General features: G+C 27.9%; 1 protein-coding gene across 1 annotated transcript in view; it reads right to left on the reverse strand.

The window, feature by feature from the left end:
- Positions 1 to 3,388: 3,388 nt before the first annotated feature.
- Positions 3,389 to 14,609, reverse strand: part of LOC136977499 (allatostatin-A receptor-like) — a 54,825-nt gene continuing 43,604 nt past the window's right edge. Inside the window, exon 2 of the mRNA XM_067272995.1 lies at positions 3,389 to 4,984. Coding sequence (XP_067129096.1) covers positions 3,797 to 4,981 — 1,185 coding nt within the window. The 5' untranslated portion in view covers positions 4,982 to 4,984 and the 3' untranslated portion in view covers positions 3,389 to 3,796. The remainder of the gene's footprint in view (positions 4,985 to 14,609) is intronic.

A 14,609-nucleotide genomic window follows, 5' to 3' on the forward strand; every position in this document is an offset into this window, starting at 1 on the left:
TAAAAGCTAAATACTAATTTTATGTTTATTTTATGTTTATTTTAATTTTATGTTTATTGTATAGTGTATTTTGGTTTATGTATTCTTGGTGTTATACTCCCATAGGAGTGGTGCACTTATTCTAATAAAAAAAAAAAGAGAGAGAGAGAGAGAGAGAGAGAAAGAGAAACCACCACACGTTCTTAATAGAAACCTCCAAATTGAAGCCAAATTCAAAACTCCACCACTCAACAAGATCAAAAAATAAAAATAAGAAAATTACGCAAGACGAGATCTAATACTCCCTACCTCTGAGTAAGAAATCGTAAAAAATCCTTGACTCCCACCCACCCCAAAATACCTTACGTAATTTATGGACAGCTCCTAAGGGGTAATTATTTACAGGAATCGATTTTTTCTGTGCTCTTCTATTTTAAGTAAGAATAATATCGGAGAAAGATTTGATTCTTTCACTACTTAATATTTAGATAATGCTTTGTCAGAATTTGTGTACTTCTTCTAATTTTGTATCCCTTAGTTGATCTGAAAAGGATTGGATTGGATTAATGGAATAAGATAACATAATAGATGGGTAATCAGCGAAAGGGGGGATGTGGCCGGGAGAACTTCTTAAGGAAAACTGACTCTTATTTAAACTATTACGCATGAAGAAAGCCCGGAAAACTCCACGCGCCTAGTCCGTTAGAGAGGCGCGAGCTCGTGACAAAGTATTAGTGTGCAGTGGTTTTATTTATTCAACCACTGCACACTAATACTTTGGCCATATAAAAGGAAAAGTGGTTTGAAATGATTATTAGGACGTTGAGAACTCGTCCAAGCTAAAAAGCTTTTTTTTTTTTTTTTTTTTTTTTTTTGAAAGAATCTACAAGTTGCTATTGCTGCACTTCTTACATAATTTCAATGTTAATTTTTTGTGGTTCCGCAAAATAATCCGGGGATTTCTCCAAAACATGTTTTTTAACGTTATTTGTGCCATGACTCCCTTTGACAGTTTGATCAAGTATATAGACTCCTTTTCGGAATAATGTTTTTAAATACATAAAAAAATCAATTAAATTGAAGTAAAACTGTTACAAAAATACTCTTATGGTAATATATAGAGAACTTTCGAAATAGCAAACTCTCAGTGGACTAAGTTAATTTTTCACTACATGTAAAATTTATTATATACGTAAGTAATAACAAGGGTCAACAATATTGTTCACCATATCAATAGTACACTCTGCCTGCTTCTTTATGAATGCATTATGTAATAATACTTAAAAGTTATTGAAAATAATGATGTAACTTTTCTGATTAAGTTTACAGACTATCTGAAATCTATTCACAGACCTTCAAGGAGTCCATGGACCTCAGCTTAAGAACTTCTGGTATCTCCAATACAAGAGGATTAAATATAATCTATATATATAATCGAGACGAGTTGATAATAATAATAATAATAATAATCAGCGCAGAGCCCAAACGGTTAGGAGTTGAAAGTTGAAATTTGGTACACAGTTAGGGTACATCACGAAAACGCACACTAAGAAGGGATTTTTCGAAATTCTTCTCCACGGGGAGAGGGACGGGATTAAAGCTTCTATATACATTATCGAGACGTGCCTAAACGGTTAGGAGTTGAAATTTGAAATTTGGTACGCAGTTAGGGTACGTCACGAGAACGCACACTAAGAAGGGATTTTTCGAAATTCCTCCCCACGGGGGAGAGGGACAGAATTAAGTCTTAACACTTCCATCAACAATGGAAGTGTTAAGTAACAATGGAAGTGTGAAGCAACAATGGAAGTATGAAGTAATAATGGAAGTGTCAACAATGGAAGTGTTAACAATGAAAGTGTTACGTAACAATGGAAATGTTAAGAGCCCAAACGGTTAAGAGCAGAAAGTTGAAATTTGGTATATAGTTACGGTACGTCACAAAAACGCACACTAAGAAGGGATTTTTCAAAATTTCTCTCCACGGGGAGAGGGACAAGATTAAGGCTTAACACTTCCATCAACAATGGAAATGTTAAGTATCAATAGAAGTGTTAAGTAACAATGGCGAACAAGAGAAGGCGACGTGCAAGATTTACGGACGCTGGAGGAAAAAAAAAAAGTAATATGTTAGAACATACTCGATTTTCAAATTTAAACAGATTAATTCGGTTTTTCTCGACTTTTCTTCTTTAGAACATTCGATGAAAATCGAACGATATAATCAGAACACGTCGTGAAAATCGAACGATATTACAATATTCGATTTTCAAATTCGACCTTTCATTAGAAATATTTAGTTTGTTGATGAAATTACTCTTTTTCTTCTGTGACTATAACGTAATAATCTTAATCTTCGCTATCATTACTTTTGCCCGAGCAACGCCGGGCCTATCTGCTAGTTTGATATAATTGGATGTAAGTATAATTTAGTATAAAAGTTTTGAATTCTATATCTTTTTCCTTATAAGTTATTTTTTATAGTAAAGTTTTTTCCTCCTGGCTACGTTTTTCTGCTTTAAACACCTTTTAAGAGTGAAATATAAGAAACTTAATTAAAAGTGAAATTTAAAAAACTGTTGTATATTCTTGTAGTATATTATTAATTGCTTTTCAATATTTTAATAACTTTAATTAATAAAAACTAAATAAAAATTCAATAGTTTAATCAATTTATAAATAATTAATGTCAGAAAATTTATTTTGAAAGTAAATTTCTTGAAAGATTTTATTGATCTAAATTTATTTATTTATTTTTTAATATAAATTTTAATTTAACATTTACACTTCATTCTGTTGATTTTTTTTAATTATATATTCAGGTATTAAATTTTATTTTTTAATTATTATCTTTTTTAATAAAAATTCTACTAACTTGTAAAGTATTCGATTTTTTATTTAGTGGAAAAAATTCAATATTTATTTATCAAATTTTTAAATCAAAACGTAAATATTAAATTTTGAACAGTTAAATTGCATTCGTGCCATTAATGAGAGATAATAAGTTTATTATTGCAGTTAAACCTCGATATAACGTCTCCTAAATATTATCACTCCCATAAGAGGCCAGTAAATGCTTATGAATGGTTCTTCATCATAAATGTTAAATAGAGAACCCTTCAGTAACTGTAGTTATTAAATATACGATTTGAATTGTAAACGACAATGTTTATCACTTAATCGAATGAATTTCAAACGTAAATTTGTGTATAGTATATATAGTATATATAATTTCTATTGTTCGGGGTACTTCACTTTAATGCCATACACGAATTAAAATTAACTTCGGAGGTGAACAATTATTGGCTCTTAATCGAAGTTTGATTATTATCGTTCACGCGAGTGACGAAAACATCTTTGCTTCTATTGAAAACAATTAAAGAAGCGTTATTTTTTTTTGAGCATTTTATTTTAACTAAGAATAAATATATATTTATATACATTTTTTTCTCTTAAATTTTGGCAACAAAAACGACAGAATTACTGTAAATCTATTGTTTTTCTTTACAAATTTCAGTTTATTAATATGTTATTTATGACCCAAATAACATCCGGTGGCTTTAGTGACACTACTAGTAGAGCCCCATTTACGAGCAGTGTCAAGAAAACCTCTTAGTTTTATACAATAATTCCAAGACAAAACCTCATTCATTCTCTTCACACATCATGACAATCAAGATGTCTAACACATTAAATTGTAAATATAGCACCTATCTACAATACAATATTATTCATGACAGAAAATATACAGCAATAAGAAGAAACTGATAAGGTTTTTCTTTTGTTTTTGAGAATTAAAACATCTAATTATCTATAACTAAACAGCAGAATTTGTTACTTTAGTGTGCGAAGAAGAATTGTTGAACGAATCGCACAACAGTAATTTGTTACACGGTGAGTTACACGATATAACTTTATGGAATGCTTTCCTAAAATTATCGGAGAGGAAAGCGTAAAGGATAGGATTTACGCAAGAATTCATATATGCCAATGTATGAGATGTAATTTGTACCATAAGTCGAAATGGTGTAATTTCGTAGGCGTTGATACTCTTTAATACGAGCACAATTTGAATTGGACACCAACACACTGCAAATATAACAACTACAACAACTACCATTCTGGTAACACGTTTTTTTGATCTTAAACTTTCCGCACTGACGTGTCCTCCGGGTGAGTTGCCAAACCATAATCGCTTTAACATTAGCATATATAAGCAAAATATAAGAGCCAAGGGTACTACGTAAGAAGATAAGAAGAAACATATGTGAAATGCGGCTAAATTATACCCTTCCTCGGATAAAAACCCGCAAGTTGAGTAATGAACGTTTTCGATAACGAAGGGAAGTTCTCCGTGTGATTGAGAAACCGGGATACACGACAATAATATGAGGCACCATAAAAGACCTATGGCAATATAAGCATTTTTTTCGGTACGGATAGACATAGAAGTTATAGGATGAACAACTGCGAGAAATCTATCTAATGACATCAATACTAATGTGTAGATACTAGCGTAAGCACATACAATGACTAGATACTGTACTGTTTTACACCATATATCTCCAAACGGCCAATATGGGAATGCATAGTCCCATGCTGTAAATGGTACACAGAATATAATAAACAGAAGGTCGGCTACAGCTAAATTGATGATTAAGATGTTAGTGGTTGAGCGCATTTGTGAGTTACAAGACACCACAACTACAACTAAGGAATTTCCTAAAAGTCCCACTGCCACGATGATACCAAATAGAGTAGGTACGAGGATGCTGACAATATTAACAATTTGTTCCATGGCAAGGTTATCACTATAAGAATAGTTATCGGATTCGTAATTTTCAGCATTGCTGCAGTTTGTATAATTACAGGTTTTTTGAATTAATTCGTTTATCTTGTGTGCACTACTCTGAGTGCTTGATGTGCCATCTGTATTTGAAATGTGGTTATTTTCTGGGATATTATTCGGATCGCTGTCTGTCAGACTCACTAAGAAGGACATTTTCTGTAAAAAAAAAGAAAACTTTTGATTAAAATTAATTTATTTATAATATTTCATTAAAATTATATACAAAATTAAATTAAATACCTTAATTTAGAACTTTTGAATATACGGAACATGAAATAAACATAATAATGTAAGGAAACAGATCAACAATTATAGAAGTTTATGACTTGTACATTGATAAAAATTACCTTAAAAACATTTTTCAATATATGAAAAACTTAAAAGTTGAAGCACTTGATAAAAAATTTATTTATTTTAAAATATTAATATAAAAATTTCAATGATTTCGGCTATTTTAATATTATATAAAATTATTATATTAGTATAAAATTAATGATCATTTCTATCTGTAAAACTTAAACTTGGCTATTTTTAAATAACTTCACAATAAAGATAAATTAATGAATAGAAAAAAAATACTTTTTGAAACTTAGAATTTCTGTTAATAGTTAATACGAAATTAAGAAAAAAAAATTGTTTTCAATGTTTTATTATATGAAAAGAAAAATGTATCACGACACATTAATAATAAAACAAATTATTTAAATAAAAGTTTAAATAGGGCATTAATAACACAAGATATTCTAGTCAGTTAACCAAGATATAATTTTAAGGTAATGACTAAGTCACATTCTTTAAAACCGGTTTCAGTCGTTCTTGAAATAATGTTAATAAAATATATCTCGGTTAACCGACTGTTGAGTCTTCTTGTGTTTGCATTTAAGTGACATTAAAATTATTTCTTTTTTATTAATTTGCATATAGAGGAAACCGGAGCAGAACGGAATACTTAAGGCTTTGAGGGTTGTAAAATAGTAAAGAATGCAAATAGACATTTGAAAATGAACAAATTCATTTTTTTAATTGCTTGAAAACATAATATTTCTTTCAAAACTACAAAAATTAAACATATAAACTGTTATTTATGATATAAAAAACACGCACTTTAGTCCGTCTGCATCGTTCTCCGCCGGAACAAAACACTGCTATTTTTATTCTTTAAAAATAACCAATGATAAAATTACATCGTTCTGTAGTTTATTTTTCTTTATGTAAATATTATTTGTCAAAATTAGTTGCATTGCACATGGAACACTTTCTTGAAAAACACATTTAAAAAGTTAAGTGAAAAACTGTTTATTATTATTATTTAATTAAATTCACAAAAGAGCATAGCATCTTTATCATCGTAGTGCATTCCACCATATGAACTACGGCTCATTTAAGGCAGTTCTGGTAAACGATTCAACTTTCGACAGATCCTGCCCCTAACACAGATGTTTGAATGTTGTTAGTCTACGTTAGAAATTGAAGAATTACAAGTACGTGAATCTACGGTTCAAAGTGCGATATTAAAGAAATAGAACTGGGTATAATATTTTACTTGTTTGACTTATCCTGAAAATAAGAATCAGTAAAATTAGAATATGTTGCTGGAAAAAAGAATGAACTCTGTGTAAGCACGTGGCTGCCAACTGCGTTATCCAGTGAACTCGATAACGCAGACAGGCGCTGTAGAATCTGCTGTAAAGTTTTTTAGATCTCGTTAGTTTGCACCACGTACTGGCCAAAAAATACGGAGAGTTCTGTTCTGCTCCGGTTTCCTTACAGTAGACATTCATTAATCTGGCACCCGATAATCCAGAATGACCGCTAATGCGACTGCAAATCATAATGTTTTAAATGCGCTAAAGATTCCGAACGGAAATCGAGGCGAAGGTGAAGATGCGACCGTACAAGTTGCTACATATAGAGAGGTCATCAGCCTAAAAATAGTTAGGAATTCAAATTCCTACGCAGTATAACTTGGTAAAGTACGTATACAGGTATACCTCGAGTTACGTCGCTCTCGAGTTACGTCGTTCCCGATTATACGTCGTTTGTCAAAAAAGTATATGGAAAAATAAAAATCAAATTTAAATCAGTTTATTTGACTTTAAATCCGTCCGCCACAAACATTGAAGTCGTAATATCACTAGAAAAGCGTTAAAAGCACATAAAATCATATTAAAATATGTATATTTACAGTAAATGTTAATATAATCATCATAAATCCTAGAGAACGAAACATAAAAACATCTGTGTTCCTGTGTTGTCGTCTTATTTAGCGGTCTTTAAGTGCTCATTATCGGCGTTTCCTCCATTATTAAGTCGAAACTACGACTTACGTCATAACTACACAAGTAAATTCGACTTACGTCGCCTCTCCTGGAACCAATTACCGACGTAAGACGAGGTATACCTGTAGGTAGTGTACTGTACAGTGCATTGTATTGTGCCGAACAAATACTGCTTAGAGCTGGCGCATGTCACACGTTTCGTGTTTAGTAACGTTCATAATTGATGTATTTTATTCTTCACAAGTTAATGAAAGGACAATGCACCTAACAAAAGTTTCTTATACTCGGATCATGTGTACATTTTGTGAATGTATATATACAGTACATGTCTGGAAAATAAATATTATATGCACACGAATCGTTGTGAATGTTGGTTTTGTGCAATAACGTGTTCATTAATGCTTTTGTAGGTTTTTAATCGACTTTAACACAGTATAGTCATACAATGTATCATCTTTAGACTGATTAAATAACGTGCTTAAATAAATCGAAAACGTACAATAACGTGGTATAAAATATACTGTACAGCAATATCTGAATGTTGCATATCGAACTTTGCCAACATAACTATAAAGTAGTCCGGTAATCCGGCATTTTCGATAATCTGGTACCACCCCCTAAGATTCCTGATTACGAATTTTTGCTGTTTAAAAAATTTTTAAATATTGATTTATTTGAAATAAGTTGTATTATCGTTTTTTGCTTTATAAGATAACATCTCAAAAAATTAATTTCCGTATTAATTAAGGTTGCTATTGAACACAATGAAAAATTTTTTTCTCGTTTTTAGAAGCTAAAATTTCTAAAATCATTATCTAAAGTGAAACTAGTTTTTTTAAAAACTTTCTAAATAAATATATTTAAAAAAATGTAACATAATAACTTGTTAAAGATAAAACTTTTCTGATTTTTATTCATTGTAAACTTATATCATATCAAAAGTTGGCATAAAAAAGATTAAAAAATAAAGTAAAATATTAACGTTTTAAAAAATCTATAAATATATGTAGTTTAATTTTTATAATTAATATAAATAAAAAATTAATTACTTGTTTTAGACACAATATATAAACATTTTATAACTTACCAAGTATATTAGATTAATATTTTATTATTGTTAATTTTGTAATGTTAGAGATAATATATATGCAAGGAATTCTTGCCTTTTGACTAGGTCCTAACACCTTTAGGGCGTCAGATATGAACAGAATATGCTTATTGATAAACAGAATTCTAGACCTTGAATATCAAGTATTGTTGTCATACGAGTTATAAATTTATTGAAAAGGGACCTCGCGAGTTCTTGATTGTCTATGATATTGCATATTGAACTCTCACTACGTATCGATGTAGCGATATTAAAATGCTGAAAATATTTACGATTTGTTATACTAATTAGGCAACCAACTTCGGGGTTAGTTACCTAATTTATTCTATGTATATACAGTATATACACAGTATATATATAACTTATATATGTTATATACTGGGACCCAGAACAGTCATAAGCGCGATACTTCTCCCAGTCTCAAATGTCATAAAAATATAAATAAAACAGATTTTTAAGATTATTAATCTTATAATTAAATTTTATCATGATTAAAAGAATCTAATATAGAAGTATAGACAAATATCGCAACTTTGTAAGCATTTAAATTTCTAATTTTTAATAATTTTATTACATAATTCTAATTAATGTTATAATAAAAATAGTCAGTTTTAATTATAAGTGAGGAGAATAAAAATGATATAATATGTAAAAAGTATAATTAATGCGATTACGAATATATAGATTAAGGTATAAAAGTAGTAAAATATTAAATTTATTATAAAACTTTATAAAATTCTCGAAATGATTATTATTTTTTAATTATAAATAAATTATTTTTCGAATATTTTAGAGAGATAATACATTTCTAGACACAACATAATCTTTCAAAATCCAGTTTTAAAGTTAAAACTTCAAAGAGATTATAAATAATATTAAATGTATATAAAAACTAAAAACGAAGACTATTTTCATGTAAATGAAATAAAGTAATAATAATAATAAATGAGTAAAATTTAATTAAAAAAACTGGAAACAATAAAGGTCACGTTGAAAACTGTTTTTAAAAATGATTAAAATTGTTCACGACAGCCATTAAAAATTATTAAAATTAAAAAATAAAATCGAGAGGATTTTAGGATCTAATTTAAGCAATTGAATTTTTAAAACTTTTTTTTTAATAATACGTTGTTTTTATCTTTCTTTTTCTTTACTTTTCTTAATCAAATGTGACAAACAAGTATTTAAATATACGAAAATAAATTGTATTTTACGAATCATTTATAAAATAATTTAGATGTTTCCGGAGAAAGATTAATAAGATTAATATTTACAGTAAATAAATATTAATTTTTTTATTTCGGAAATAACACTAATCAGTATTCTCCTCAACTTTACATAATTATATAAATGGCTAATGTGATGCAGGTGTAGATTTTCGTTGTAAATTGTCACCACGAAGTAAAAAAAAAAGTAAAAATATAAAAATTATATAAACTCAGTTTTAGTAAGTGAAGTAGAAAATTTGTAGTTTAAAACAATTTAGAAAACATTTCTACGTTTCTAGTAATAACAGCTAAGAACACAGGTAGCAGCGTGTTTGTGTGTCTGTCTTTATTGTTTTTGATTTTTATTCATTCCTACACATTTAATATATCGTAAATTGTGTGGGTTTTGCCCCCAGACACTCCAGAACATACTGCGTGTATAACACAAACCCACACACAGACACACACGCACACACGTGTGTATAGGTGTATGGGTGTGTGTATGTCATATTTTTATAGTCGCAGTGTGTTGTCGAGTGTCCGGGGTGAAACCCACACAATTTACGATATATTAAATGAGTAGGGATGAGTAAAAAGAAACAAAAGGGACACGAAGACTTCCTTATATTTCAAACTCCGCATTAGAACTAACCTTAATTCTCACCGAATAAATATACACGTGGTAATTTTCATTATTACGAAATGATTAATTTTATAATTATTATTTTTCATTTCTATATAAAATTATAGAAAAAAATATATGGAATGAATAAAAATTGAGACTTTTAGAGAGAGAAAAATAAAGAATTAGAATCAAATTTCAATTTAAATTGTCTGAAACTATTGTAGAGAAGTTAACAGATCCCGTGTCATATGCATTAATAGATTTAATTATTACTAAATTATTAATGTTATAATCTGTATTATTTATTATTTATATATAATTATAGATAACTATCTTCTTTTCTGCACAGGAAGAAGAAAAATAATGTTTTTTCCATCGACGTTTATTGATTAAACTATTATTTTATACACAAAGCATGGTTTTTAATCCCTTTTCTATCTCGAATTTAGATTTAATTTTCATATAGGTAATAAAATTATTCTTGTAATAAACTTTTAGAATATTTTAAACAATCCTACGCGTAGATAATTGGATAAATATCAGTTTAAAGTATGAAACAATGATTAAGATCAACATAATACCATTCATTATTTAGTCAAAATTCGACAACTTCAAAGTTGATTTACGTATATAAAACGATAATTAAGTGCAATAATACCAATTAAATGTCTGTCTCCTTCCAACTAACTAGCTGTTACTTTACTTATTTAATTTCTTTATTCGTGTTAATAGGTAGATTTTTAATATAGAAAAAGAAAGATTTAAGAAAGAGAATATAATTATCCATTGTGACGTCTTAGTTTTAATAGCTCCCAACTGAATTACCCTGCAACGTGATATTAAATTTAATAGATAATTTCTTACGTGACATAAGATTGAATATTTATGTTACAAAAAGTAGCTATGATGTTTAGAAATGGAAGCCATTTATCTATTAAAGAATTTAACACGTTTAAGGTACCACCCCGTCCTAAAGGTATTTGCAGAATTTAATTATCTAAGAATTTTACTTATTACCAATATTATTTTTTCGAAAACAATATAAAGAAGTTTTAAATAAGTTTTAAAAAAATAATATAAGAGTTTATGATACGAAATTTCACTTTAAATACGTTAATGTTTCAATACCAAATTCTGCATTTTAACTTATATTTTAATGTTTATTAATAGATTATTTCACTAAAAATTGTAAACTCTGATGAAATTTAATGCTATTTAAGTAAATTTAATACTATTTTTTAACGATCAAGCTTATTAAATTCCTTTTAAAAAAGTAGATCTAATCCAATTTTATCCAATAGCACAACAAGAATTTCAATAGCTTATGCCAGACTGTACCATAATACTTAAACCAAGAGTTTACTAATCCCGAAATCAAATCTAAAGTTTATTTTTTAAAAAAAAGAAAATCCATTATATCAACAGAAAACTTCAAAACCAATTTACTCTCAAGTTTAAGAACTCAGGATTATCATCTGATGTTGCATATGGTCATCACTAGATTCTTTAAGAACTAGGATAATTGATTAGTTTTAAAGGTTGATATCTGTTCTATCATTTCAGAATTGTATCTTTATTAGTTGTAGAAGAATAAAAATGTAGTTAATCTTTTATGATCTTTCGAGATAAGCTTGGTTAAGCTAGTAGAAAAGATAAATTATTACTAAGATTGAGTTATTTTTTAGAGTTTAGATGGCATTTTATTTTGAAAAAATATCTTCAAAATTTATTTATAGAAATACGTATACCTGTTTATAAATCGTAAAATATTTAATTTTATATATTTTTATGTTTTATAAAGTTATATAGGACTGTCTGATGACTTTTCCTAGAGCAATGCTTTATTAGGGTGTGTAATGAATTGCACTACCCTTTTAGATCATATGTATTAATTAATAAAACATAATCAAAATATATATCGATATTATAATAAAAATATAAAAATTAGCTAAATAAATATAACTATAACGTAATTATTAATTATAGACTTAAAGATTAGTTATAAATTAGAATAGTTATACCCATATATTGATAATATATTACGCAGTATTGTAACATATAGTGAAATTCATGTTGTAGTGGAGTCTTAGTTTATATGAATTTATATCAAATTTATAATTTACTATACACTCGAATAGCTTAATCTAAAAGTTCTATGTTTAGTATAAAGCTATTTAACTTAAATAACATTTAAGTTAATAATTAATACCTTTCACTAAGCTATAAACTATGTTATAGGTATACAATTTAAAACTTTGCAGTTGTTTCCATTTATTTTTCAGTTGAAAAAAGTAATTTAAAAGAATTTCATTTCTTTAATTTTTTAAAAGGCAAACAAATACATATTTTACAAAAATAAATTAATGTTTTTAAAAAATAAGTTAACAAATACTTTTCTTTCGTAACTCTATGCAAAAAAACAGCATCAAATTGTATTTTATCCTTCAAAAACTCTAATTTTAGGACTTATTTCTATTAAATTTGAATAAAAGATGGATTAAACTGCATGTAATCATCTATTAAAAAGTCTTTAAATCAATGTAAATAGTTCTAAAAACGTGTTTATTATTGATACCGATTTTAAAGCTACCGCATAGAAAAATAATTTAAAATTTAAAATAATATATTAGCTTATATAAAAGAGTTACTGAAGAAAATTTATTTTTAAAAATATACTCTCTGTCAATATTTTATCTTTGGGTAATCATTGGATCAATGTACGTTCGAAAGATTAATGAAAAATACTGAAATATAAGATTAGGAAAGGCATCTTGAGTTACCAAGAGTTATTATTTAAGTTATATATTTTCTTTTATAAGAAAGAATATTTATTTGATGTGCCATATACTTTCCAGTTATAAATTCTCTTACTGATAGAAAATAAGATAAATGATACTAGAATTTAAAATCATTTAAACAAGAAAAATACATAATAGTAAGCTGCTAGATTTCATTTTAAGAAGTTCTTCTTGACAAAATTCACTCAGTTTAGGAATAAAAATAAATTTTTTCACATTAATTTCATGGAAAAGTACTTTATAAAATCCTCCAAGGATCACATTAAATATTTTAAAGCATCATTTTTATAAGTAATTAATTAAGTGTTTCTTCAACAATTAAGGAGTTGTTAAAGTGAAAATTAAAAAAATTAATTAAAAAAAGGCTATTCTTAGATTACAAATAAATTAAGATTTCTAATTTAATGTTATTTTTAACAAATTTAAATGCTTTATTTTTTATTTTTTATTATATCCGAATGAAATTTTATCGATTTTCTTTTAGTTTTTGTTACTAAAAGTGCAGAAAAATTGTTCGTTTTTATTTATAAATTTTTCATTTTTACGTTTCTGAAATTGGCATTAAATCGGGGGTGGCCCTAAATCGAAATATTTCAAATCATTAAAGTTATGTGTAGAAAAGTTTGTTTGACAAATTGAAAGTCACTTGATTCGATGATAACGACGTCGTGTACAATGTAAAATCATATATTCAGTAACTCAAATACTGGAGCCTTTAATTTAATTTACAATTTAATTTTTAGGTGGACGATTAATTAACAGGTAGGCTATTTATTAAAAAATTACGAAGGTTGCGCTATTTAGGGTGATGTCATGCCAGTTTGACTGTATAGTAGGGAGGTCCACACGAAATTTCGAGTTTTAGAGTTGGAAAGCACACAATTTGGTAATAAAAACATTGTTTTCGATGCAAAATTTTATATTTAGTAAGCTTAATTTACATTTACTGGGACTATATTTAATTTTTATGAGAATGATCCGTTCTAAAGCTGTTTAGAAGAGTGCTACATCGAAGTTTGTTTATGCTCTCAGAATCTTCTTTTACATAGTTCCAAATTTTGATAATAGAGATTCTTGATTTTGTAAAATGAAATAAAATTTAATTTATTAAATTTGATACAAAATTCGAAAATTTATTATTCTTAAAAATTTAAGAAACAAAAATAGAATAGAAAACGACTAGATGATCAATGGAGGAAAAGTGTAATAAAAACGAATGCTTTAACTGACTTCACCCTAACGTGTTGAAATAGGACGTAGATGATTATGATGATCGATGGCGAATATTTTTAAATTTCGTGCGCCGTTTTGGAAAAATTTCATAAGACAAAATTTTAATTACTCATTTCAAAAGAGCTTAAAACGAGTGAAATTTTCGTCAAGTCTTACCCCAGCCGAGATGTGATTCATGACCTTTATCACTCCACCCCTTAAGTTCTGTGCTCCAAAATTTAATAGCTGTCCTTATATACATGTTACCATGCCAAATTTCATTTCTTAATCTTTACCCCTGACATCTTGAGATATTAAACGAGATAGACAACATCACACGCATTCATGCACACGCACACACGCATTCACGAAAGTTTCTTTCCTTTTCTTTTTACTTTTTTGGATTCAGGGGTCTTAAAACTTTGAGATTTGCAAAAACCCGGAGGATGACATTTGACACGATTAAATACTTTCCCGTGTTAACCTGTTCAAAACGGAAAAAAATATTCGGTGCCATACGAACAGGTATGGCACCGAATATACAGCCGGAA

Source organism: Centruroides vittatus, unplaced genomic scaffold, assembly GCF_030686945.1.
Source record: "Centruroides vittatus isolate TY-2023 unplaced genomic scaffold, ASM3068694v2 contig_459, whole genome shotgun sequence".
Lineage (NCBI taxonomy): Eukaryota > Metazoa > Arthropoda > Arachnida > Scorpiones > Buthidae > Centruroides > Centruroides vittatus.